The sequence below is a fragment of the Triturus cristatus genome, chromosome 5_2 (genome assembly GCF_964204655.1).
Source record: "Triturus cristatus chromosome 5_2, aTriCri1.1, whole genome shotgun sequence".
Taxonomy (NCBI): domain Eukaryota; kingdom Metazoa; phylum Chordata; class Amphibia; order Caudata; family Salamandridae; genus Triturus; species Triturus cristatus.
The window spans coordinates 515478215-515505117 of NC_140588.1; the positions used below are offsets into that span (position 1 = coordinate 515478215).

Below are 26903 nucleotides of genomic sequence, written 5' to 3' on the forward strand. Positions count from 1 at the left end.
CTACTCAACCGGGTCAGGTCTCAAGGCGCTGAGGGAAAGGGGGCGGGGGGAGATATTCTGCCGCTTCTGGAGGTCACTGAGTTCCATCGAAAAGCCAGGTCTTGAGGTCCTTTAGGAACTTAGGGAGCAATGCAGTCTGTCGGAGGTGGAGCGGTATGGAGTTCCATGCCTTGGCCGCGAGGAGGGAGAAGGAAAACCCTCCTGTTATTCTTTTCTTGATCCGAGGAACCATTGCGAGCGAGAGCTGGTTCGAGTGGAGAGAAGGCTGGGGAGCGTGGAAGGTGATGCTGTGGTTCAGGTTGGCTGGTCCGGTGTTGTGAAGGGCCTTGTGTGCGTAGGTGAGAAGTTTGAAGGTGATTCTCTTCTCGACAGGGAGCCTGTGTAGGGTTCGGAGGTGTTGGTTGATGTGGCTGTGACGCGTAAGGTTGAGTACTAGTCTGGCGGCGGCGTTCTGGAGTTTGCGGGTGAGGCTCTTGTTGATCCCGGCGTAGAGTGCGTTGCCGTAGTCCAATCTGCTGCTGATGATGGCGTGTGTGTCAGTTTTCCTGTGTTCAGGGGGGACCCACTTGAAGGTCTTACGGAGGAGGCAGAGGGTGTGGTAGCAGAAGGAGGTGATGGAGTTGATCTGGCGCTCCATTTTGAGTTCGAAGTCTAGAATGATGCCGAGGTTGTGTGCATGGTCCGTGGGGGCGGGGGGTGTGAGAAAGTTTCTTGCATGGTATGCCCCAACTTTTTGCTGAATTGCTGAATGTACTTTGACTGAGTGCGCCCTGGGCTCCTGCCAATCAGGTGCCCAGGGCCTATGTTCCTTCCCTAAAAACTGTGCTGAAACCTAAAACCCGAATTGGCAAACCCTGGCCACATGTCAGCCCCTGGTAAATTGTACCCAAGGTACCAAGGGCCTTGTTACCAGGGAAGGCCTCTAAGGGCTGCAGCACTTATTGTGCCACCCTTAGAGGCCCTATACCCTGACACAATGACACAAACACACTGCCCTTGCAGGCTGAGTGACTAGGTATAGGACAAAACAGAGAGTCGACATGGCACACATACCTGTGTGCCATGCCCACAACATACACAGCCCTGGCATACATCAGCCACCCCTCTAGCTGGGTGCCCTATGCCAGTGGTGTGGGTACAGGAGCATGAGCCCTGTGCCCCTACAGTAGCCAGGTCCATTCCTGGGCACTGTAAGTGCAGTGCTGCCATTTAAGAGTATATGGAGCTGGGAGATAGTCAACACGAACTCCACAGCACCATGATGGCTCCACTGAAGACTGAGAAGTTTGGTATCAAACTTCTCAGCACATTAAACCTGCACTGATGCCAGTGCAGGATTTAATGTACAATGCACGACCGAGGGCATCTTAGAGATCCCCTTGAACCTAACCTACAATCCACGTCTGGTCTGCCTAGGCTGCCACACAGCAGACCTGTTGCTGGACCCCTGGGTAGAGAGCCATCCACTCTCCTGGGCCTGCAACAATGCACATCCTGGGCGAGGTGCTAGGTCTCCTCCCCGAGGATGGGCATGGGAAGCTTCAAAGGCATGCCGCCTTTGTGAGCTTCTCCAGGCCACTTGCTGTACTCAGCAACTGGCTCCTACCGGTTCTAAACCCCCACTCTGGCGGGAAGACTGTCCGGAAACCCCAAGTAAGGACAGGGGGTGTGCCAGCCGATGCCAACCCTACCCCTCAGGTGGGGGAGGCGAGATGAAGCACATCTCCGGGCTCTCGTCATCTTGAAGATGGAGAGCCCTGCCCAATCAGGACTAGGCCACTGCCCCCTCCCACAGGAGAGTGGTAGGATAGGGGGTGTGCCCACCCCAGGGCAGGGACCCAGTGGTCCCTGCCCTTTACCTACCTGTAACGCCCCTAAATTTTAGTATTTAGGGGCACCCTGAACCTTCCTTCCTGAGATCCAGATTCAGAAACAGCAAAGAAGATCAAGAAGAAAGAAGACCTGCCGTGCAGCTGCTAACAAGAGGGAGACACCAACTGCTTTGACCCCAGCCCTACCGGCCTGTTGACCCTCGAACCTGCTCCTGCTAAATCCCGGCATCTCCCGTAGCCAGCAACCTCACAAACCCCGGAGGACCTGGCTACCTTGTGACTCTGAGCATCTGGGACTCCCACGAGCAGTGGTACTGCTCAAAGCAAGTAACTGACCTCTGGCATCAGCCAGGAACCGCGAACCCTGCACACACTGCACCTGCCAAGCCTGGCCTGCGCTGGAGTGGACCAAGACCATGAGGACGTCCCCCCGGCGACTGTGACCCCGAATCCGGCACCCAAGGACCCACCTCGACGCTCCTGAAGATGCCTGCAGCCTCAGAACCAGGGACCCCCCAACGGCGATCAACAGAGGGTAAGATTTCCCGACACCAAAAGGCACCCCTGCACCTGGCGCCCTACGGCTCACTATGCCCCACTACTGGGAACCGACCTATCCTCCAACTACCCAACTTACCTCTCGAAGTGGTGGTTGCACCTGAAGAATCTTCGGCCCGAGCTTGCAGCCTTTGTTCGTTCTTGAGCTTCTCCATTGCAATTCATTGAGCGCCCGAAGGCTCAAAAGCACCCTGCACCCAGCCGCACGAGTGCCCCTGGCTGTGCAACCTCTACTCCTACCTACTTCCCCATTTGCCCTGAGCAAGTGACCAGGAGCCCAGCTCCCACAACCGCGTGGCCTGCTTGCCAGTTGCCACCAACCAAGGGCCCCCTGCCTTCCATAGGATAACATTGGGCCTGACTCACTCTGCACCCGGCTGCCCCTGGGCCGCTGAGAGTGTAACTACTGTACTTACCTGACCCTGGGAGACCCCTGAGTCTATGCCCAGAACCTTAACTCTGCCAGCCGAGTACTTAGCCAAAAGCCTGATTTTTCTTCCATAGGATAACATTGATTGGTTTCACTTGAAATTTCTTCTTTAAGTGTGGAGTTTCTAAACTTTGATATATTCACCTAAAATTAACCGAGTAACGATAACTGAAATACTCACCTGCTATTAGGAGAGATCCCAGTGCTGGATCTTGGTGCCCAGCACTTACCCCGAAAAGTAATTACAAACCATACTTAACGCTAACTCAATTTTATTCCATAGGAAACCATTGACTGTTGTTCTGTGAAATTTCTTCTGTCGATTTTTGCAAACTACAAATATTCTTTAAAATCGTACCAACTGTGCAAACGTAATTACTTACCTGTTTTAGATAGATGTCCCAGTACTGAGCCTAGGAGCCCAGCACTGGATTACAAAAGTAACGAGAACATACTTTACCGGTAACTTGAACTTTCTCCCATAGGAAACCATTGACTGTTTTTCTGGGAAGTGTCGATTTTGCAAACTTACAAATATTTGTTAAAAATCGCCTGTATAACCTAAACGCATTCTATCAACTGCTTACAGGTGGTATACTAGTGCTGGATCCAGGATCCAACACTGAACCCGAAAAAGTAACCATAACCCCACTTACCTGCTAAGTGAATTTCCTCCCATAGGATAACATTGGTAATTTGATTAGAAAAAGTTTCTAAGTGTCAACTTTTAAAATACCAAAATATTGCTTAAAAATCACAACAGTAACTAAAACGTATTAACTCACTTGTTTCCAAGAACTGTCCCTGGACTGAATCTAGGATCCAGTCCTGGAGTTAGAAAAGTAATCCTGAAAGTAATCAATTGCATTTAACTTAAAATTCCCATTGAGCTCAATGTATGATTGTGTTTGAAATTGTGTTGCCTATTGCAACAAACTGTAACTATTGCATTCAAAAGTCAATTGCCTATTGCAAAGTATTTAACTAAAGCATCTCATTCTGAGAAAGTATATTTTGATACCTATTGTTGGTTCTAAAATAAAACAACCATATATTTTTATATACAAACCATTGGCCTAGAGTTCAGTTCTTGAGTGTGTGAGACCGTTTGCTGACTGAGTGTGTACAACAAGTGCTTTACACTGTCCTCTGATACTGCCTTACTGCTCGACCAAGCTACCACTTTAGAGAGTAAGGTTATATCTAACTTTAGCCTCTGCCAAACCTCTGGGGACTGTGGACTCTGTACACACTGTACCTATTTGGGAACAGTATATACAGAGCCACTTTCCTACAGGGGGTCCCCGAGGGTGGGGGGCCACCAGGTGTCGTTCCAGGCGTCGGGGTGTGGACCCATGATGTTTACCTCGGTTTTGACCATGAAGAGTTGATGGCAACTGTTATTCATTCATCTGGCGACTGCTTCTGTTCCGTCTTGAAAGTTGCGTTTGGTGATGTTGGGTTCGTTGGAGAGGATGAGTTAGGTGTCATATGCATACGATGTGATGTTTGCTCTGACGATGGACGTGAGTGGAGCCATGTAGATGTTGAACAGGGTTGGGCTGATGGAGGATCCTTGTGGAACTCCGCAGGTGGTTGGAGTCGGCTCTGAGAGAAAAGGAGGGAGTCTGACTTGTTGCGTTCTGCCGAAGAGGAAAGAGAGGATCCAGTCGAGGGCCTTATTCCGGATTCCTGCATCATGGAGTCTGCTGGCTTGGGTGCAGTGAGACAGTGTTGAAGGCCGCGTGGAGGTCTAGGAGGATGAGGGCTCCCTTCTCTCCTCTGTCAAGGAGGGTACGGATGTCGTCCGTTGCTGCGAGACGTATGGTTTCGGTGCTGTGGTTCTTACCAAATCCTGATTGGGAGGACTTGAGGATGTTTTTTTCTTCAATGAACGCGGCAAGTTGGCTGTTGACGTCTTTTTCCATGACTGGTCGGATACGGGAGAAGGGTCTGAAATTCTTGGTCGGTTGTGTCCGCTGAAGGTTTTTTTAGGAGAGGGTTGATCTTGGCTTGTTTCCAGTCGTCGGGGGAGGAAGCGGTCTCGAAAGAGCGGTTGATGATGCGTTGAAGCTCAGGGGCGATGTCTGCGGCTTTGCGGTAGATGTGGCGGGGGCAGGGGTCAGTGGGGGCCCCAGAGTGGGGGACTTCATTATTCTCAGAGTGTCTTTGATGCTGAGGGCGGACCAGCTGTCTAGTGTCGGCTGCATGCTGCTGGGAGCGGGTTCCTCGTGGCGGTTGTTGTCCTCGAAGTTGTCATAGATGGTCTTGATTTTGTGATGAAAGAAAGCGCTGAGTCTGTTGCAGAGGTCCTGGGAGGGAGTGATGTCTGTGGACTTGCTGTTGGGTTGAGCGAACCCTTTGACGATGCCAAAGAGTTCCTTGCTGTTGTGTGCATTGGTGGAGATTCTGTCCTGAAGTGCTTTCTTCCTGGAGAGTCGGACAGGGGTAGCTGTTTTGAAGTTGTCGAGGTCTGTCGGGGTTTGGGAGGTCCTCCACAGGTTTTCGAGACGTCTGCAGGTGCGTCTTGAGTCTCGGAGATTGGTGGAAAACCAGATTTCTTGGCGTGGGGCTTGGAGGCTTTCTTGAGGGGCGATGGTGTTAGTACAGTCGGTGATCCAGTTGTGTAGAGTGCGGGCGGCGGTGGTGGGGACATCGTCTGTGGTGGTGGGACCAGAGCTGCTGAGGGCGGCAGCGAGCTGGTCAACGGAGATCTTGTTCCAGTTCCTGCGTTGGAGATGATGCGGGCGTCTGCCAGGGATGTTGGATTTGAAGGTGAAGTGAACACAGCGGTGGTCTGTCCATGGGAGTTTAAAGGTGTGGCTGAAGGTGATGGAGTTCCCTGCTTTGAAAACGGGATCGAAGATGTGCCCAGCTGTTTGCGTTGGTTCTGGTACTATTTGCTGGAGTCCTATGGTCTGGAGGTTGTCCACGAGGGAGGCGGAGTTGGGGTCCTGGCGGTTGTCGAGATGGAAGTTGAGGTCTCCTAGCAGCGTGAAATCAGTGGAGGTGATGGCATGCGGCATGATGATGTTGGTGATGGAGTCGGAAAAAGGAGTGCTGGGTCCAGGGGGTGGGTCTGTAGATGAGGGTGCCTTGGAGGGTGGAGGACGGGTTGGTCTGGATCTTGAAATGGAGATGTTCCATCAGGTCTGTGGGCCCGTCGGAATAGGTGCTCCACCAGAGATTGACCTTGTGGGTGATGGCGATGCCTCCTCCGGGGGGGTTGGGGCGATCCTTTCGGGTGAACTTGTATCCTTCAGAGATTGCGATCGTGATGTCTGGTCCGGAGACGGCATTCATCCAGGTGAGGAAGGGCCGGGTGGTGCTGTCGAGGAGGTCCCAGATTTCTGCGGCATGTCTGTGGAGGGAGCAGACGTTGAGTATGCATCTCAGGGTTTGGGGTGCGACGGGTTTGTGAGTGGAGGGAGGTGTAGGGTCCTGGGTTTCGGCGAAGGTGAAGGAGTGGCGGCAGGTGAAGGGTCCGTGGGTGTCGAGAGGTGAGGAGATCTTGCAGCTGTAGTTCTTGACGGCGTTGAGTTTGTGGAGTGCTGAGGAGCTGTACAATTGGCAGGCCAGAGGACCAGGGGTCCTGGCGCTGGTCGCGGTCAGGTCACGGACGGGCGCAGACGGGCTTGCCTTTGGTGCACTGGCGGCGCCGCTGCGCATGGCCGTGCAGCGGCCTTCATTAAGTAGAGGTCAGGGGAGGGTGGGAGAGATAGGGGGGCGGAAGTGCCGTGGGGGCAGCAGCGGCGGGGACCAGCAAAGAAGAGAGAAGGGTGGAAAAGGAGATAAGGGGCTGAGCGAAGAAAAAACAGGGGTGATGAAAGCAGAAATGGAAAACAGAACAAGTCACCACACGGAAAAAAAAGTAACCAGAGATAATAAATTACGCAAGAGCAGACCAGTGCGAGGCACGGGGGCTCGAACCGTGGTCTTGGCGGCTAAAAAGCAGAGCACTGCCAGGGGGAGCTGCGGGGCTGTGCGCAGGGAGAGCCGGTCCCCAGGGGTTAACCACAATAAGGAAGAGGACAGGTTGCTTCCCCCCATCATACTGAAGATTTATTGTATGTTGACTTGTAAAACCCCAGTGAGCTGGATATATATCCTGAGCTGGAGCTAGACCTGCCACCAGTAAATAAAAGTGCCTCATTTTCAGTGGGAGGCCAGCTGAAGTATAAGAATTTAATCTGCAGACTACTCTAGCTTGTACCACTGCAACCAACCAAGTCTTTTTGTGATCGCCTATGTGGCACCAACAGGAACCGTTCAGTCCAGTAGAAACAGCAATTCTTCCCATGTTTTGGCGGCTACAGAGCCACTTCAGTTTTGTTGCATGGATTCTGTACATACACAGAACTATGCGCAGGAAAACAGGACCTCGGTGTGTTGAGGCTGAGCCTTCCTACCGCCTCAGTACCCAAAATCCCAGAACCGACTAGCTATAGTGTCTCATTCGCTCTCCTACATAATCACTAAGCTACAAATTATTAGACAACCCAGAACACAACACTCCCGACTCTCTCGGGAATCGCGGTAGCAAGATATACCCTTTCGTTCACTCACTTATGCTTGTCCACAATAAGAATTGACAGAGTCACTCTTATAGTTCAAAATTTTTAGTTTAAGTATAGTGCTCTATAATGCAGTATACGAGCCACTACCAGCAGCAAAACGCATAAATCTATAACAGTTAGCATTGTTGCAATTCCATATATTATAAAGAGGGATGTCATCACATACAGACAGTGGATAAAGGACTTTAAGGCCTAGCCACCCTCCCCTTGGCTAGAAGTTTTATTATATAAAAGAAGATCTCTGGGCTTTGTCAGCAGACCCCATACCTTAGTGCCTAGATGGTATTTCTACATCATAGGAACAGCATAGCTCTTCTCCCTGGAAAGGTCTCTCTCCGAGCGTGTTTTAGACTTCATGCTTTCCCATAATATGAATGCATGAGTTTCCAGCAATAGCAGCTGTGTTAGCATGTTTTCTCTAGATGCTAGGGACTGACCAGAACAGAATAACAAGGGGCATTGTTTATCGACCTTGCACACTGTCTAAAGACTAAAATCCAGGAACAGGCAGAGACTGCAGGAAGCAGACAGTTCTCATGTGAAAGGCATAAACAGAGTCATGTAGTAACATGCGCAAAAGCAGCATCATGGCAGCAGAGCTCATGTTAACTTAAGCAATGTCGACTATGACCCCAATGGCCATATGACAGTTTGACCTCTCAGGTTAGTACCTGGCTGGTTAGAGGCAGAATACGTCATTACCTCCCCAGCTGGAAATCCATCCCGTCAGACAGCTATATATTACTGATTTTTCAAAGGAGCTATGCCTTGCTCCCCCTGCCCACAACGCCTCCTTCTCCACTCCTCCTTCCTCCCACATTGAATTGAGTTTCAGAGGAGTACTCTGCAATCCTTAAGGAGGAAGTCAGCGTTTTGTTGCCCAAAGCTGCTGGGCGTGGTGAGGATATTACTCGTGTTACTTCTCATTCGAAATACGCTCTGAACACCTATCTTAGGATGGACAGGTTCAAAATGCTTACTCAAGCCTAGATCCTGTCATCTCTTCACCTTGGAGACTGAATGATGTCTGTGGACTTGCAAGGTGCTTATTTCCTTATACCCATCATCCAATTCCACAGGCATTACTTGCAGTGCAAGATAGGCCAGGGACATTTTCCATTACCATACTTACTTTCCGCGGTCCCATGGGTATTCATGAAAGTGATGGCGGTGGTGCTGCCCAACTTTGGTGCTCCAGAGTACAATCATTCCTGTACCTCAATGACTGGTTACTGATGGCAGACTTGCTGCAGTGCAACGTAGATCACCTCCCAATGATGCTGGAACTATTAACATTATTGGGTTTCACTATAAATGAGCCAAAGTCCCACCTGATTCCCTCAAGGATGCTTCCATTCATTGGGCAAATCTGGACTTGGTCGTGCTCAAGGCCTTTTCTGTGCCACAGTGAGTCTGGGACATTTAGGATATGAGACCTATGTTTTAGAGGTCGGATCAACGTTTTGCTAGAATCGCTCTGAGGCATCTTGGGCTCCTGGCCTTGTGTATCATTCTCATCCCAATTGCCAGGTGACACTTGCAATCTTTGCAGTCGAAAGTCAGATGCCTGTGGGCCCAGCATCATGAATTTCTCTTCGATTCCTTCAGATCTCCTTGGAGTCTGATCTTCTATAGTGGCAAACACCACGCTGACCCGCAGCAGGCTTCACTCTCTCCACCAATGAGTTAGCTATGCTGACAGACATGTCACAGCTGGTTTGTGGGGGGGGGGGGGGGGGACATTTAAGATATGCTTCCTAATGGAAAATCGACTCCATATTAAAGGCACATATAGCTTGCGAGCTTTTGTCCTCCAATTAGACTGCCACTTCAGGAGGACTTCCTTTCCCAGCAACAGAGCAGGGCCCAGTATCCGAGTTTTCACAACCTACACCCTCCTATTCATGGAGATTGAACGGCAAAAACTAAATGCATTTGACTTGCCGGCTAAGGTGATGGATGTCACCTGCCAGGAGCTCTTCGACAAAGTTGATCTATGATGGGCTCTGGTACAAATTTGTTTCCTGTTGTGGTGCCTGAAACACTGACCACTTGCTAGCTAGACTCTGATGTTCTTTTGTCTGTTTATTAGCCCAGCAAGGCCCTGCAGTGGGCACACTAAAGGTGTGTCAGGCCTTTCGGCCTTTCTTTGTTTACTTGACCAACCGTCTTTGTCACATGTCATGATGTGGTTTATAAAACATTTGACTCACATTTTAACCTTCCCTAAAACCCGTTTTAATGCAGCAATGGGATCTGAATGCGTTCTTGAGATATATATATATATGTATCTTAGAGCATTTGCATGCCATTGCTAAGGAAGATCAAGCCTACCCTGTGGCTAGGCATTTTGTCAGCATGGATCAAAGCATCGGGGATCTGTTGATGTTCTTTGGTCTTGACCATGTTCTGGTTAACATAAGAGGAGGGGATAGGATTCAAAGGCTACGGAGACTAGAGTCTCGTTTCATTATTGATTTACAGACCAAAGCCCTGAAAGAGCTTAACACCGGGGAAGAATTGGTAGAGCATTTAGGGGAATAGCCTCTACTTAGGAGTATGCTGTGTGTTTGTTTAGGATGTCTACAGATAACTTGATTGAAGACGACTGCTAATTACCTATTCGTTTTTTTAGGCACTATTGGGTTTTGAGCCGTTATACGGCATTCTAACAATTTTCTATGTGTTTTTTTCTTAAAATACATTTTAAAATGTTTATTTAGCCATATAACAGGCATTTGTCATAAATTGAGATCATGCCCTATGATGGGGCACTTGGCCGATACACGGCGGAATTGTGTGTTTTTTTACAGCAGAGTCATATTTTTATCTGCAATTGCCTACTAATAACAAATCAATTGTTAAAGTAACATGGGAGATAACGTATTTTTTATAAATGTATGGCCGATACACGGCAGCATAACGTTAACCAGCCTCATTTCAATATTGCCTAATGTGACATTGTCCATGTAATATCAGGACATTTAAAGATGGCGCTCGAAGTAAAGCAAGATAATGTCCTTCTTTCATGTTTATTGATACCATGGAAACAAGTAAAAAATGGGCACTGCCGCCGCGTCAGTAACACCGACGATGGCCAGCCTTCGACACAGGGCCAGCTGATGATCCCTGTGGAGCCTGCAATGTTGACTCCCCAAAAGATCCTGATTTTGGGCACTCTTCAATTAGGGCATCCTGGCCGGGTGCCACCACGGCCTAACATGAGGTCATTCAGAGGGCCGCTAGACACCATAAAATGGAGATGCGTGTGATAAAAGATTTCCTTATGGAGATTCTTTCCAAGCCTGAACGCATGGTCCAATTTCTACCCATTCCTAAAGGCCCAAGTAAATCTGTTGGTATAGCGTAAGTTGCATTAGGGGTCAATTCCCCCTCTGCTCATAGGCAGTCTGTAATGTCCTGTCCAGCTCCCATGCCTATATTTACTTTTATTACTGATTCCACGCTGCACAATAGGCATGGTGCACCACGTTACGCTTAGTTGACACTCCGTTTACAAACTCACCTGCTGTGCGAAAAACAATCTAACATGGACTTAGTGCCCATGCGCATTGAGCACTATAGAAGGAGTCACATGACATCTGGTAACTAAAAGGAACTTAAAAACAAGTTGCAATCATCGGAGTCCAACATTAGATGACAGGAGATTGCAGAGCATTCAAATCTTCAACACTACATGGTAAAAGCAGATGGCTTACAAGGCATCTAAAAAGGTCTCAAGTTAAAACTCTGCACACTGTCCCAGACAATTTGTTTTGCTCTCTGCGTATGAGGACACGGAAGAAGAGAGAGGCAAGAAACTGATGTTAGCACACAAGGGTGCCTCTTCATTTGCATCTCTTCTCCACCAGTTCCAGGGTTGTACAGAGCAACTGCAAACCCCCACAGCACCACTTATGGCAGTGCAAAATTCTCCGGATCCGGTAGTTTCCCTTCAAGTGTACAGGTAAAAAGAGCTATGCCCTTGGGATATTAAGCCACTGCTTCCACCACCGGCATAACCTAGACTGAAGGTGCAGTGGCCATCCTCTTTCAAAGTGTACACTTTGGGTGTTCTCTCATTCGTGCACAACGCCAAGAACAGATAGAGCGCCTATACTGGATTTCCATCGTTATCAAGTCCCCTGTAAGAAAATCAGAAAAATATTACAGAACAGGGCGGTACTGATTTACAAAGCCATACAGTGGACTTCAATCCCAACACCTCTAACTCGATGCTTGACATCAAAGGAACACTTATGTAACCTTTAATTTTCTAATGGATGTATTTACATGTATATCTGTCAGCAGTGACTTTCATTGGCTTCTTTAGTGTCTCTCTGAAACATACTTTGAGCGCCATATTCATCATTGGCATTTTTTTTTTTTTTTTTTTTTTTGAAACCGTTTATTGCAGTTTATAGAAGTTACAGGTATGGGCCTACAACCACACGGCCGGCCGCTAGAGCATCAAAAGCATATTACATACATACAGCAAAAAACTTTCTCAGCGGTGCCCAGTAGGAAGACAGGAGTGATCAATGGTGCAGGCCTCACAGCTCCATGCCCACAGTACGGTTCCATTTTCTTAAAGCAAAACAACGTAAACAAACCACAACCGCAAGGCAACCCTCGATCCAAAGTGACAACACGTGCTCCATAAGTGGGGGATCCAAACCAGCAGCAAAATTCTGAAGAGGGGGACGGGAGTAGATCAGGGACTGGGGGACCGCGCGCCCGCGGCCAAGGGAGGGGCGCCATCTAGGGAGACGGAGCCGGCGAAGCCGCCGGTAGCAGCGGCGGCTCACAAATACCCCCGCGGTAGGCGTTCCAGGGGCCCCAGAGTTTCATCCACGCCCCAGGCTTACCCCTCGCCACATACACCACCTTTTCACGAAACATACACCAATCCATATGCTCTTTCCAGGCCGACACCGCAGGGGGCCTCTGGGATCCCCACAATTGGGCAATATCACGCTTGGCTATCATGTATCCCAAAGTCACCCACCGCGCCTGCGGGACCGAGTAGTCATTTGGTTCCCAGACATTCAGCAAGCATCTCCTCGCTTCAGGCAGCAGCGCGACACGCGTAACCATTCGTAGAACCTCATGCACACCACGCCAGAATCGCTCCACCCTCGGGCACTCCCACAGTATATGCATGAAAGTCGCCAACGCACCACAGCCACGCTTACACATTCCATCACCGGCAAAACCCATACGTAAAAGCCTTGGCCCCGTCACGTAGACCCGGTGAAGGATCTTGAGCTGGACGAAACGAAGGCGAGCCGGGATGGCCACCTCTTTCGGAGAGGCCACCGCGGAGATCCAATCCTCGTCGTCCAGCTCCAGCCCGTCGGCAACCCAAGCCTCGCGGAGACTAGTCAGCAGACACGATCTATCGTTAATCAATTTTTTGTATATGAGGGAGATCGTGCTGTCCGGGACATGGCCATCTAGCACTCTGTCCTCCAGGGGGGAAAACTCCGGAATGGATGCACATCATTGGCATTTTTGATATCGTACACCAACTTTGTTCGGTTATCATTTATGCTGTTTTATCAATAGCTGTATGCAGGCACGTTTTCGATCCTTTGAGGGTTTGTAGACCACCTGCAATATTTGTCTTGTGGAGGGTATGAGCAGAGTGGCAACTGAACTGCAGAATCCTTTGTACTTTGATTGGATTCTAATTATTGTAAACAAATCAAAGTTTCTTTTAATTAAATACAATACTTTATTTGCACTTAAGGATATACAAGTAGACATTACATTATCAATAGTTTTTTAATTGCTATGTCCATCAGTTTTCTTATTTTAAAGAATCGTCACTCATCAGATGACACCCAGATCGTGTTTCCTTGCAGTTCACGTATTTAGTGCTGTTTGGCAGTAGATAGATCTCTGCTATGGTGTCACGAGCTGAAACAACACTATCTCTACATAAAGGCACCATTAACTCTATTAATGTTAGTTCCTAATGTACCTACATGACATGTACAAAACTTTCACCATACCAATGTTCTTGGGCTTCCTTTGACTTTTGTTTTCTAGAACTTACTTGAGATCTTTGGTTTATGGTTTCTTGCCTGCTAGCAAGATATAAGCATGCTTCTTTTCTCTCCCTTAGATAAACTTGAAGCTGCACCTCCGGTGGACCTGAATTCTGTGCTACTTGTTGCCATCGAGCAGTTCACAGCATACCTAAGGCACAAAAAACGACTCAAGGAAAAGACTGAAACTCTTCTTGAGAACGAGAGGGTCAAGACATTTCTGCAACTACTTTCTCTAGTGCAAGGTGCAGTAGCGATATATTTTATATGAAGGCATTAGCACCTTCCTTAGAGGTACTGTTTGTTTTTCACTTTGTTAAATTAGAACTATAATTCCACGCAAATAAGCATGTTTTAAAGCACCTTGTTTCCGGGTGAGGACAGATAGTCTTAATAGGAAGTTGTGAACAGGTACTAGTGTGTCCTGTTTGTCTCTGTTGCACAGAAAAGGAATCCGGCTTTTCTTATTGCTTTGCCTAGGACAGACTAATTTCTTCTTAACAGCTCAGTTGTCAGTAGTTTCCTGACCGTTGGATACACCTAAATAGGTGGACTTGCAAACTACTAGTCAGTGTTCCAGAATTCCTTATGCTCGGTACCAAAGTCCTCATTTTGACGTAGAGAGAATTACTGGATAGTAATTTTATTGCAGAATACATCCAATACCGCTCCTTATGTTTTACCCTTGGACTAAAATGTCTCCCCATTGTGAGTTTTCAAGGCCATAACAAGGGATAATGTGAGGAATCCGAGTTACTGCCTCAAATTTCTGCTCAGTTTATTCTTTCTCCCATGCATATTTGCTAAGTACTACCAGGCAAAATTACCAGTGATTTGTTTAGCTCCACTCCGGCACTCTGTTTAAATGAGAGAGAGAAACCTGAAGACCACAAATTGGTTCTTTTGCTGTAGTTTTTATTGGGATTTGTGCTAGTCCTATGTAAAAAATAAATATGTACTAGTATACCCCACAGTAGCTTGTCGTCAAGGACCCATCCTGATGGAATCAGCAGAAGAAAGAGTGTGAAATAGTCCTGGAAATGGCTGTGAAGGGAGAAATTGCAGCGTGCTGAATATGTAGGGCTATGTCTGACTAGATTACGCTTCAGGCCTGGGTTAGTGAGTGGCCTCCGAAGCCTTGTGGTGACTATCCTACCGGGATGCCACCGCACATGTTCTGTTGTGCCAGACTTTCTTTATCACACACTGTTTTGAGATGCTGCTTGGTTACTGGGGATGAGATGGCGACTATTGTGGTTGAACACGTGTGTATCACTTAAACAGTCCCTTATGGATAGGTTTTGTGTTCTTGGGACTGGGTATGTGCACTGAAAGTTATGACAGTTAGTGTGGGGGTGTGAGATTATGAGGAGTTCCAGGGAAGTTGAATGTCAAACAGGCAAACAGTGTTGTAGCATACAACACGTTTGTGGGTGGCATGTTGGCAATAGCTCTGGATAGAGTGGGAAGGATATGGCATATTGAAAAAAAAATGTGCTGAGCTATGGCCTGTGCTGTTGTGTTTAGGTCCTGGAACATCAACGGGCTGAATAGTGCCAAAAAGAAATGCTTGGTCATGGCATATCTTGAAAAACATGGCTTTGAAGTCTCACCCCTGCAGCATACGCACGTGAAACCGAGTGTGGCACCCCCATTTGTATTTAAATGTGAGCCAAATACATATTTTACAACATATAGAGGGGTACCATGTTGACACGGAAATCCGTCCACATCATAATATATTTTATTCACACAGACTCCCCTGGGACATATATTTCTTTGTAGCGGGGATGGAGACTCTAACCTCACAGTGGACCCCACTGCAGAGAGTACAAATTCATACAGAACTGGCCAGTCAGATGCAGCAAAAACATTACATAAAGAGAGGTGCTGAAAGAGTGTATTAATGAAGCTCCTCAGTCCATGATTGTCACTCTCACATTGGGATATGGTTAATGTCAAGGGATGTTGTTGCATGACTAATGGACAATGAATACCTCTCCCACACATTATTTGACCACTCACCAGTGATGTTGAGGATAAAACTTCCAGACCAGAATGCATCTCAGGAAGAATTCCTGCACTTGGGCTGGGCACACTACCCTTCTATCAAAACATACTGGCGTGCAGTTGCTGATTCTATAGCTGAAATAGTTGTGAAGTCAGTCGAGTGCTCCCCACTGGTAATGCTGTTGGCAGTAGCATAGTTAATATGCTATTGGCCCTACTGCAAGCAAAGTAACTGCCCCCCCTCACTGGTATGACATCTCAAACTGTCAGGTGCTCCTGACTCTCCGCAATCCCCTTCAACATAGTCTGTATCTGCTATATCAAAACACCCTCACCTACTAATACGAACACTAGTATTTCCACTCCCTGCATTGCATGGACAAAACATGGTGGCTACCCTACTCTCACACAAGCACACGCCTCACACACACACAGGTACACTGCTCACTAGGAAGGAGCAGATTTAGGACAGATGGTGGCATAAGAGGCACAGGTTAAGTGCCTGGTGCATCGGTCAAGTAGTGCAATTAAAAGTTGTTGAGGTTACCTACACTGAAACCTCAATGCCCACTGAGGTTATCTATCATCAGCCGTACTTGGACCAGCACTGTGGACTATGTGAGCCTGCACTTTATGGACGTTTGCGTGGAAGAGTGCTGTAGAGAGATATATTCTTTTAGCTAGCCCAACCCTTATCCTAACCCACAGCCATACCTCTGTTTTACTGGGGGGAAAAATAAACATGTCATTTTAACATTTTAAAGGAAAAAGGTTTTGAAATAAGTTGGTAATGAATTACAATTATGTTATTACTTTTATTTATAGTGACTTTTATCCTACTGCAAACAGAAATAAATCTATACCTCTCAAATAGCACCTGCCACATATCTTGCTCTAAACATTATGTCCGAGGCATATGAGCTGCAGATTACACACTTTTGCATAGATCGCCATCTGGTGTTGGGCCCGGATGTTTGCAGTTTGTTTTTCCTCTTGGAAAGTCTTTGGAAGTCACGAGGTCGGTGACTCCTCCCTTGGTTCGTATTGCGCATGGGCTTCGGCTCCATCCTCAGATTGTTTTTTCCCGCCGGGCTCGGATGTAATACTTCGCGCTCCGGTTCCGAACATTCCAGTTCGACGATCGAAGCGGAATCCTCGCTCTCCCCGGTATTGTTTAGATACTGATCTCCTCAATCACCTTCTTCTTCGACGCACCTTCGATTCCAGTCATCGACGGCGGCCTTCGGGCCTATCCAGGCTCCGGTCCCGGCTGATGGAAAGAACTCCATTCAAGAAGTGCCCTCGATGTGGGTCCATATTCCCCCACACCGATCTTCTTGAGGTGTGCAACCTCTGCCTCTCCCCTGAACACGAGGCTCGAGACTGTCCCGCCTGCAAGTCTTTTAGATCTAAAAAGACTATTCGAGATCGAAGGGCCAGACGAAAAATGGCGCACTCCTCGGCCTCCATTCCAGTCGACATCTTCAGGGAAGACGTCGAAGCTCCGGGACACCAGCACACCGAAGAGGACCTCGTCAGTGCTTCCGAAGCTGACGACTCGGATGTGGAGGACATCACCCCGGCGCAGAGGGTCGTGAGTAAAATTCCCCCTCCCACACCCGCGCCGACACCCAAAAAGGCTTCGGTCACGCCTTCGGGCCTAGGCAAGACAAAAGACACTGCTTCGAACACCCCACCTTCGGGCCCGGTGACGAAGCCAAGTAAGCCTTCCGGCGGCTCGGGCTCGAGCCAGCCTGCCAGCGGTGCCGAAAAACACCCTTCGGCACCGAAGAAAAGATCGGCCTCAACACCGAGCTCCACACCAAAACCCTCGGTGTCCAAACCCAGCCTCTCGGTGCCGACCAAACATCATAAGGCCCTCGGCACCGACACTCCCGCGCCGAAGCCTGTCTCGGCACCGAACAAAAAATTGGAGGTTCCCAAAAAGCACGGCACAGACAAGCCTAAGAAGCCGTCGGCCCCGAAAACGTCGGCGCCGACGGAACAACCAGTGTCGCAAGAACTTTTTACACCGGATCTTTTGCAAAAGACACTTACCAAGGATCCAAAAACGGGACATTTGGCACTGTCTTCTAAAAAGAGACATTTGGACAAACCAGCTCCACCTCCACCTCCAAAGAGGAAGGACTGTGCTACCTCCCCTTTCAGAGTTCCTTCCCAACCTCCTCCACCTCCTCCACCCTCTCCACCTCCACCCCCTCCACCTTCTCCACCCCTGCCTCATCGCTCTCCGACCCCGTCTCCAGATCATGATGATCAGGGGGACCCATACTACGACCTAGCAGATGTGCCACAAGACCCCACCCCTACAGGATCCCCAGACCCCTGGGATGATTATAATAATCCAGACATTCCAGATGTCCCACAAGATGACCTCTATCCATCCAGGCCATCTCCACCAGAAGACTCACTAGGTTTTCACCACCTACTTCAGAGGGCGGCACATTATCACGGGGTAGAGCTACACACTGACCGAGTAGAGGAAGATTTCCTCCTAGACACCTTTGATACTGCGCATAGGTCTACTGCTATACTACCTATGCTCAAAGGGGTAATAAAACATGCGCCAGAGGTTTTTAAAGACCCAGTCAGGGCTAGGGTCCTAAACCCACGCATAGAAAAAAAGTATAAAGCTGCCCCTACAGATCCTGCCTACATCAAAGGGCAAGCGCCACTGGATTCCCTAGTGGTATCCACCGCAAGAAAGAGATCAAATTCCCAGGCGTCAGGCGAAGCACCACCACATGACAAAGAATCAAAGCTCCTGGACGCGTCAGGAAAACGCACTGCGTCACAGGCAGCTAATAGATGGCGTATCGCCAACACTCAAGCGCTATTGGCCAGATACGACCGAGCGCATTATGATGAACTAGAAACCATCATGCACCATCCATCAGAAAATTATAAAAATAGGGCCAATGAATTAATCCAAGAGGGTAAGACCCTAACTAATACCTCTATACGCTGTGCCTTAGACGCAGCAGACACAGCCTCCAGGGCCATTAACACCAGTGTCCTACTCCGTCGACACGCTTGGCTGAGAGTTTCAGGCTTTAAACCAGAGGTACAAGCCTCCATATTAAACCATCCGTTCGATCAGGAACATTTATTCGGTCCAAAGATAGATGAAGCCCTCGAGAAGATGAAAAAGACACAGATACGGCGAAATCTATGGGAGCCCTACAGTCACACCCTCCTAGACGCTCCTTTCGCCGCTCTTCCTTTCGGGGCACAGGCAGAGACTACTCCTCAGACAGCGCGTCCACGTCCTACAAATCCCCTCCTCAGTCCACCTTCACAAAAGGTTATCAAAGAGGCGGCTATAGAGGAAATAACAATAAAGGCAGAGGCAAAACAAATACCGCCCGCTCTGCCACACCGCCTACCCAATGACTTTCCCCTGCTCCCCCCAGACCATCCCACTCCGGTCGGGGGCAGACTACAAAATTTCCTTCATGTCTGGGAGTCCATCACATCAGACAAGTGGGTGACCCAAATTATTCGTTCAGGGTACTGCCTGGAACTCACATCAACCCCCCCCCCCCAACATTCCACCCAGGCAACGCCCAATGTCACAAGAACATTCCACGTTACTAAAACAGGAGGTAATCTCCCTCCTACAAAAACACGCAATCGAACAGGTCCCCCACGATCAGCAAAATGTAGGGGTCTACTCCCTATATTTTCTGATACCAAAAAGAGACAAGACTCTACGACCTATCTTAGATCTCCGGCCTCTAAACACATACATACATTCGGACCATTTTCATATGGTAACACTTCAGCAGGTACTTCCGCTCCTCTCCCAGAACGACTTTCTCACCACACTGGACTTGAAAGACGCGTACTTTCACATTCCGGTACACCATGCCCACAGAAAGTACCTCAGATTCGTACTGGACGGGCAACAGTACCAGTTCAAGGTGCTCCCATTCGGGGTCACAACAGCACCACGGGTATTTACCAAGTGCCTAGCGGTAGTGGCAGCACACCTCAGAAGACAGCACATTCACGTCTTCCCGTATCTGGACGACTGGCTCATAAAAGCCGCGTCCTACAACCCATGTGTACACCACACCGCCACTACAATCCAGCTACTTCACCAACTAGGCTTCACGGTGAACCACCAAAAGTCCCAGCTAACACCATCCCACATAAAGCAATACCTCGGTGCCACCATAGACACCTCAAAAGCCATTGCCTACCCCGATCCGGCAAGGATCGCAAGCATTCAGGCTTTGCGTCAAAAATTCATACTTAAACACTCACTCCCAGCAAGAGTGTTTATGCAACTGATAGGGATGATGGCCTCTTCCATTTTCATAGTACCTCATGCAAGACTCCAGATGCGTCCACTCCAAGAGTGCTTAGCGCACCAATGGAACCAGGCCCAGGGGCAACTGACAGATCTGGTGTTGATAGACGGTCGCACCCATTGCTCTCTGCAGTGGTGGTACATCACAAATCTTTCCAGAGGTCGACCGTTCCTGGACCCGGTTCCACAAATAATCCTGACAACAGACGCATCGCTCTCCGGCTGGGGAGCTCATCTACTACACCTCACAGTGCAGGGCACATGGACGCCGCAACAGAAGTTACTCCACATCAATCATCTGGAGTTACTGGTAATCGTTCTAGCCCTAAAATCCTTTCACACACAGATTTTAGGCAAAGCAGTCCTTATCCGCACAGACAACATGACTGCCATGTACTACATCCAGAAACAAGGCGGCACACACACTCCACAGCTCTCTCAACTAGCACAGAGCATATGGAGATGGGAAATCCCACACAAAATCTTTCTCCTGGCCCAGCACGTCCCAGGAGTCCAAAACACCTTGGCAGATCTGCTCAGCAGACAGACGCAACAGATCCACGAGTGGGAACTTCACCCACAGGTTCTTCACCCATTCTTTCAGATGTGGGGGCATCCACAGATAGACCTATTCGCCACCCACGAAAACAAAAAATGCCCAAGCTTCGCCGCCAGATACCCACACCCATTGTCCAAAGGCAATGCGATATGGATGAACTGGTCAGGCAAATTTGCATACGCCTTTCCACCTCTCCCACTAATTCCATTAGTGGTGCCAAAGCTACAACAGCACTCCCTCACACTGATTCTAGTAGCTCCAACATGGGCCAGACAACCGTGGTACACCACGCTGCTGGAACTCTCAGTAGTGCCACACCAAAAATGACACCTCTCACCATGCCTCCTAACCCAGAACCATGGAGAGATCAGACACCCGGACCCAGCTCAGCTCAACCTTGCGATCTGGCTCCTGAGATCCTAGAATTCGGATACCTTAACCTTCCCCCCGACTGTATGAATGTTATCAGAGAAGCTAGACGTCCTACCACTAGAGCCTGCTACGCTGCCAGGTGGAAAAGATTTGTTGTTTATTGCCATAACAACACAATCAACCCTCTAGACGCATCCATACAGCACATCATATGCTACTTACTACATCTACAAAGATGTAACCTAGCATATACATCCATTCGGCTACACCTCGCAGCAATTGCCGCTTACCTACAAAACAGACAGCACCTATCACTTTTCAGAGTGCCTGCCATTAAAGCCTTCATGGAAGGCCTAAAACGAATAATTCCCCCCAGAGTGCCACCCTCACCTGTGTGGAACTTAAATATAGTGCTCACAAGGCTAATGGGTCCGCCTATTGAACCCTTGCATAAATGCGAACTGCAATTCCTCACATGGAAAACAGCTTTCCTTGTAGCTATCACCTCCCTTAGAAGGGTCAGTGAAATACAAGCACTTACTATACAAGAACCTTTTCTCCAAATGCACCCGAACAAGGTTGTCCTACGTACCAACCCAAAATTCCTACCCAAAGTCATCTCACCCTTTTCTCGCAACCTCAAACGGTTGCAGAAAAGGCTCTACACACACTGGATTTTAAAAGGGCCTTGCTTTACTACATCCAGAGATAACAACCTTTCAGGAAGACAAAGCAACTGTTTGTCTCTTTCTCTCCACCTCATAAAGGCAACCCCATCTCTAAATCGGGGATAGCTAGGTGGATTGTAAAATGCATACAGATTTGCTACCACAAAGCAAAACGCACGCTATCTGTTCCCCCTAAAGCCCACTCTACAAGAAAGATAGGAGCTTCTATGGCATTTCTAGGGAACATCCCATTAGATGATATCTGCAAGGCAGCTACATGGTCAACACCGCACACTTTCACTAAACATTACTGTGTAGATGTGCAAACCAAGCAACAAGCTAATGTGGGCCAGGCTGTACTAAAAACACTATTTCAAACCACTGCAACAGATACCGGTGGTCGCCGCTAAGGTTGGGAACTGCTATATAGTCTATGCAAAAGTGTGTAATCTGCAGCTCATATGCCTCGAACGGAATATGCTACTTACCAGTATGCATCTGTTCTTGGCATGCAGAGCTGCAGATCTACACACGCCCACCCGCCTCCCCGGCTACCTGTATGTGTTCCAGTCTATCTTATTTAGATACAACACACATGGTTTCTTCACTGTTACTACTACGCTGCATCTTTCCCTGCTGGCGAAAAATAATCTGAGGATGGAGCCGAAGCCCATGCGCAATACGAACCAAGGGAGGAGTCACCGACCTCGTGACTTCCGAAGACTTTCCAAGAGGAAAAACTATCTGCAAACATCCGGGCCCAACACCAGATGGCGATCTATGCAAAAGTGTGTAGATCTGCAGCTCTACATGCCAAGAACAGATGCATACTGGTAAGTAGCATATTCCTTTTATGTTAAATCAATTGAAAAGGAAATTCTGACTTTTTAATCTTTGAGATCTGCAGATCAAAATGTTAGAGAAATTCACCGCTGACAGTGGCTCCCCCTCCTCATGGTACATACACACAATATATAATCTAGTGGTGGACCAAGTCAGCCAAGACATGTATGGACGAATGGTCGGGGTTGGTACCTGAACTGTTAGTGATTTAATATATACTGATATTATGGTAGGAGGGGTGGTCGAGTGGAGAAGCTGTGTGGTGTTGCCGTCTAAGTTGCGCAGGATTGTGGTTAAATACCGTACTGCAGATATATTTTGCAGTTGGATGTCTTACTGTTGCTACTGTTTATTTTAAACATGAAAATCAATAAAGAAATGTTAGCTAACATTTTTTGGGAGAAATTAATACTGCTTGTGCAACTTTCTTTGGTATCAGGGCCTTCAAAGACTTAAAGATAGTCAAAGTTTTAAATTGTATCGTTATCTGTTGAATTGCCTTTTTTACACATATAAAGATGAAAGTCTCCTGCAACTTGTGCAGTCGGCATCCACACCAATTTTTATGGTCTAGCTTGACAGCAGAGCTTTTTGCCAAACAATTATGGGAACAACTAGGAGAGGGGCTTTGGGTCTGTCCACATGTTGGGGAGTCAGGAGTACATGTTTTGATTAGGTAGAGGTTGTATGCTTCCACGACAAAGTGCTTGCCCTCCACGTAACTGTGATCATTTTGTTTATTTATCCACCTACCCGAGGTTGAACTTTCAAGGGAATACACACATTACATTGTAATGCTGTTAAAGTGTCTTGGATAACTAGATAAATTGTGGTGGTTTTCTCTGACAGCAGCACAGGTGGGTGGACGGAAGTCATAATCCTACATGGAATTTTAGGCCTGGTTTGACAGTGCATTTATAAACCAGACCTATTGGCATTCCCAATGTGTTGTTTTGTCGGGGGAGTTTCCCTTGTTTTTCGGTTTTGACAACAGTCTCCGTGATCCCTAACCTCTTTGAGGCATGAGAGGTGAAACACTTTTGGCCTGCCATCCTTTAGTACTAATTGAGTATTGCAACTTCAGACCAAACTGGTTTCTAGTTTTTGGTGTGCCTAGAAGAACCCATGCAGTTCAGAGGCCCATTCATATGTTTATTTTAGTATTAAATGGTAATGGATTTTGTGTTTTTGAGGTTACCTGTAACTGTTGGCGAACATTTATGATAAAGTACTATGGGTATTTGCTAGACGGAAAATGAGTATGTCCCTAGGCGGACCAGCCTCTAGCCCCGCCTTCTCCCTCATTTTGTGTTTTAGTGTCCTATTGCCCGACCCCAGGACTTGTTATTTGTGGTTAAGGAAAGTTTCATGCTTATATTGGCAACTGGACAAATAGACACAACCCCCTATTTCATAAACCCGTCATCTGCCAGTTGGCATACTACAGTAGGAATCTTTTTTTAGGAGGCTCCTCTGCCACTATCGGAAGGATTTGACTCCTTACCTAAAGTTATTCCAACTTGTATGTACAATTCATTAATGTTAAAACGTTTACTATTGGCGCGATCCCTTAGACGTTTGTTCTGCGGAGAGAGAGAAAATGATTTGGGTGTCATCAGCGTAAGAGAAAATAGACAACCCAGCATCTTCAGCAATGACAGCCAGACGCCTAACATAGACATTAAATAGTAGGGGGCTAAGAATGGAGCCCTGCGGTTCTCCATAAGGTAATACATGGGTTTTGGAGCTTGCCTTAGAGGAGAATACCTGGATCGTGCGATCTTTCAGAAAATCCGCAATCCAATTTAGTGCAGAGCCAATGACCCCCATTGATTGTAGAGCTTTCAATAACACAGCACTCAAATCAAGTAACATGAGTGCCACAGTTTCTCCAGCATCCAGACAGCTTTGCATCATCTCTGTTACTCCAAGAAGAGTGGTTTCTGTCGAGAAACCGGATCTAAAGCCGGACTGTGAAGGGTGTAGAAACTTTGGAGCATCAATGAAGTGAGTCAATTGTAAATTAATGTGTTTTTCCAGAATTTTGTAAAAGATCTGGAGTAATGAAATAGGCCGAAAGTTGGACAGTTGCATCGAGTCTGCTTAGCTGTTTTTAAAAGTGGTAGGACCATAGCATGCTTCCATGCGGGCGGAACAATTGCTTCCTGTAAGGAAGCATTGAGTAACTTCATGATTAACTTCAGAGATAGCAACTCCAGCTTCTGCAGTACAGTTACAGGAAGAGGATCTCTGGGAGAGCCAGATTTGAGACTGTCAAGAATCATTTTAAAGGATGTTACATCAAGGAGTGACCAAATTTCCAATTTATAAGTGGGCTCCGTGGTCAGACCTTCCAGCTGTTACATATTTCTCTGCGTGGCAGGAGAAGTCTCAGTTTGCTGTGTAGTGTTCACTGACTTGGCATTTAATGCTGAATACATTTTTTCTACTTTGCCAAGAAAGAATTTAGCAAGATCTTCGCATTGTAGGTCAGTCAGCACAGGAGAGGTGGATTGACTTAGAGCCCCAGATAATTCTTTATCTAATTTAAACAAAGTTTTAGAACTATTTTGCAGATTTAGGATCGTAGAACTCACATAATCCGCTCGAGCAGTTTTTCAGAGCGAGTGAAAATCTCTTTTGGCCAGTTTATATGTGATTCTTGATTCAGGTGCAAAGATTTTCCTCCAACGTCTTTCTAACACTTTACATTTGCTTTTCTCTATCTTTAGCCTCTCGGTGAACCAGAGGGCAGGAGGATGATGATTGTTCACCTGTTTAATAGAAGGTGGGAGGCACGCACCAATAGACTTTAAAATCCAATTATGGATGGTATCTAAATATGCCATAGAAACTTGATTAATGGCAGGAGCATTATCAAGTAGGAGTTTATTAAAAGTGCCAATATTCAGTTTTCCCCAGTTTCTAGATTTAGATTTAGTGTCCAAAAAGGCCGATGATAGGCTCAACATTTCTTTCCCGACTTAAATGTCTCCACTATCTGTGCGTCTGAGTATACTTCTTCGCCAGTAGGCCGCTTTACTGATGTGATTGCAGTCGCCATCGTCTTGGCCCTAGGACTTTCTGCAAACAGTCTGCCACAGCAGTCGCTGCTTGAAAAAAAAAAAGTTGCCTGTGTCTGAGGAAGGCATACTCCGTTGAAGGAAACTGGCTCTATATATACTACACCAAAATGAGGTATAATGTGTATAGAGTCCAAGTTACCCCAGAAGTAGCCAGAGGTTAAACTTAGATAGAACCTTACTCTCTATTTGTGGTAGAGTGAGCGAGCAGTAAGGCAGTATCAGAGGACAGTGTTAAGCATTTGATGTAAACACTCTGTCAGCAAATGAATTCACACACTCAAGAACTGAACTCTAGGCCAATTGTTTTTGTATAAAAAATATACTGTTGTTTATTTTTCGAACCAAGCAAGCCTGGCACAGGTAAGCATAAAATTATTTTCAGTAATAAGGTGCTGAATATAGAACAGTTTGAAAATGCATTAGAACTTGTGTACAGGGGATGCAGCAGGTTGCAACACTTAGCAAATACAGTACATTGGAATGAATAGACTTTTTCCGTAAATTACAGGTAAGTTACTTTTTACGTTACTTTTCTAACTCAGTGCTGGATACCTAGATTCATCACTGGGATATAACCTGTAAACAGATCAGTAATTACGTTTTGGTTATTCGCATTATTTTTAAAGAATATCTTTAGATTTCAAAACTCCACACTTAGAAACTTTTTGGAAGAAAATTGTCAATGTTATCCTATGGAGGGAAAACAGGTTATCGGTTCACAGGTAAATAATCGACTGTGTTAGTTAATGTTGTGGGGTTAGACACAGGGGTCCCCCAGGGTCAGTGATGCACTGTTGTTGCACCCTCAGCGGCACTAGGGAGGCCGGGTGCAGAGTGTTGAGGCTCAATGTTATCCAATGGGGGATGGCTGCTGGCAAGCAGGCCACTGGATTGTGGGAGCAAAGCTCCTAGGGTGAAGGTCAGGGCAAATGGGGAAACAAAGTAGCACAAAGGTGCACCCTCAGCAGCACAGGGGCGGCCAGGTGCAGAGTGCTGTTTCGACGTCGGGCGTCCTGTTTTTTTCTATGGAGAACCTCTGGTTTGCAAAAGCACTGCAGGCAGGGAGACGAAGGACTTCTGGGTGCGACTACCACTTGGAGAGGTAAGTTGGGAAGTTAAGGGTTGGTTAGGCACCGTCGGTTTTTGCACACAAGGCCGTGGGGCGTTGGGTGCAGGGGTGCCTTTTGGGGTCGGATCTTCTTACCAGCTCCTGGTCGCGGTTAGGGGGGCCTTCTGGATTTAGACTGCAGGCATGGGCTGGAGGCTTGAGGCAGGTCAGGGGTCGCCGGATCTCAGGTCAGGATCACCGGGGTGACGTCCTCGTGGTGTTTTTCCACTTGAGATTAGGCCGGGTTCCGCGGGTGCAGAGTGGGCTGGATTCGCGGTCTCTGGCTGCTGCCAGAGGTTGGAGTTGAACAAATCTGGTGTTCACGGGAGAAGCAATCTTTGGAAGTAAAGGCAGGCAGGTCCTCCTGGGTTTTTGAGGTTGCTGGCTGCAGGACACACCGGGATTTCGCAGGAGCAGGTTGGAGGGGAGACAGGCCAGTAGGGCTGGGGACAAGTCAGTGGGCGTCTTCCT

General features: G+C 47.7%; 1 protein-coding gene across 3 annotated transcripts in view; it reads left to right on the plus strand.

Moving 5' to 3' along the window:
• The window catches only part of TRANK1 (tetratricopeptide repeat and ankyrin repeat containing 1), a 1100402-nt gene that overhangs the window by 535634 nt on the left and 537865 nt on the right, over nt 1–26903 (plus strand). For all 3 annotated transcript variants that reach the window (XM_085607558.1, XM_085607559.1, XM_085607557.1), the window contains one exon: nt 13528–13695. In XM_085607558.1, the coding sequence (XP_085463684.1) occupies nt 13528–13695 (168 nt within the window). The remainder of the gene's footprint in view (nt 1–13527; nt 13696–26903) is intronic.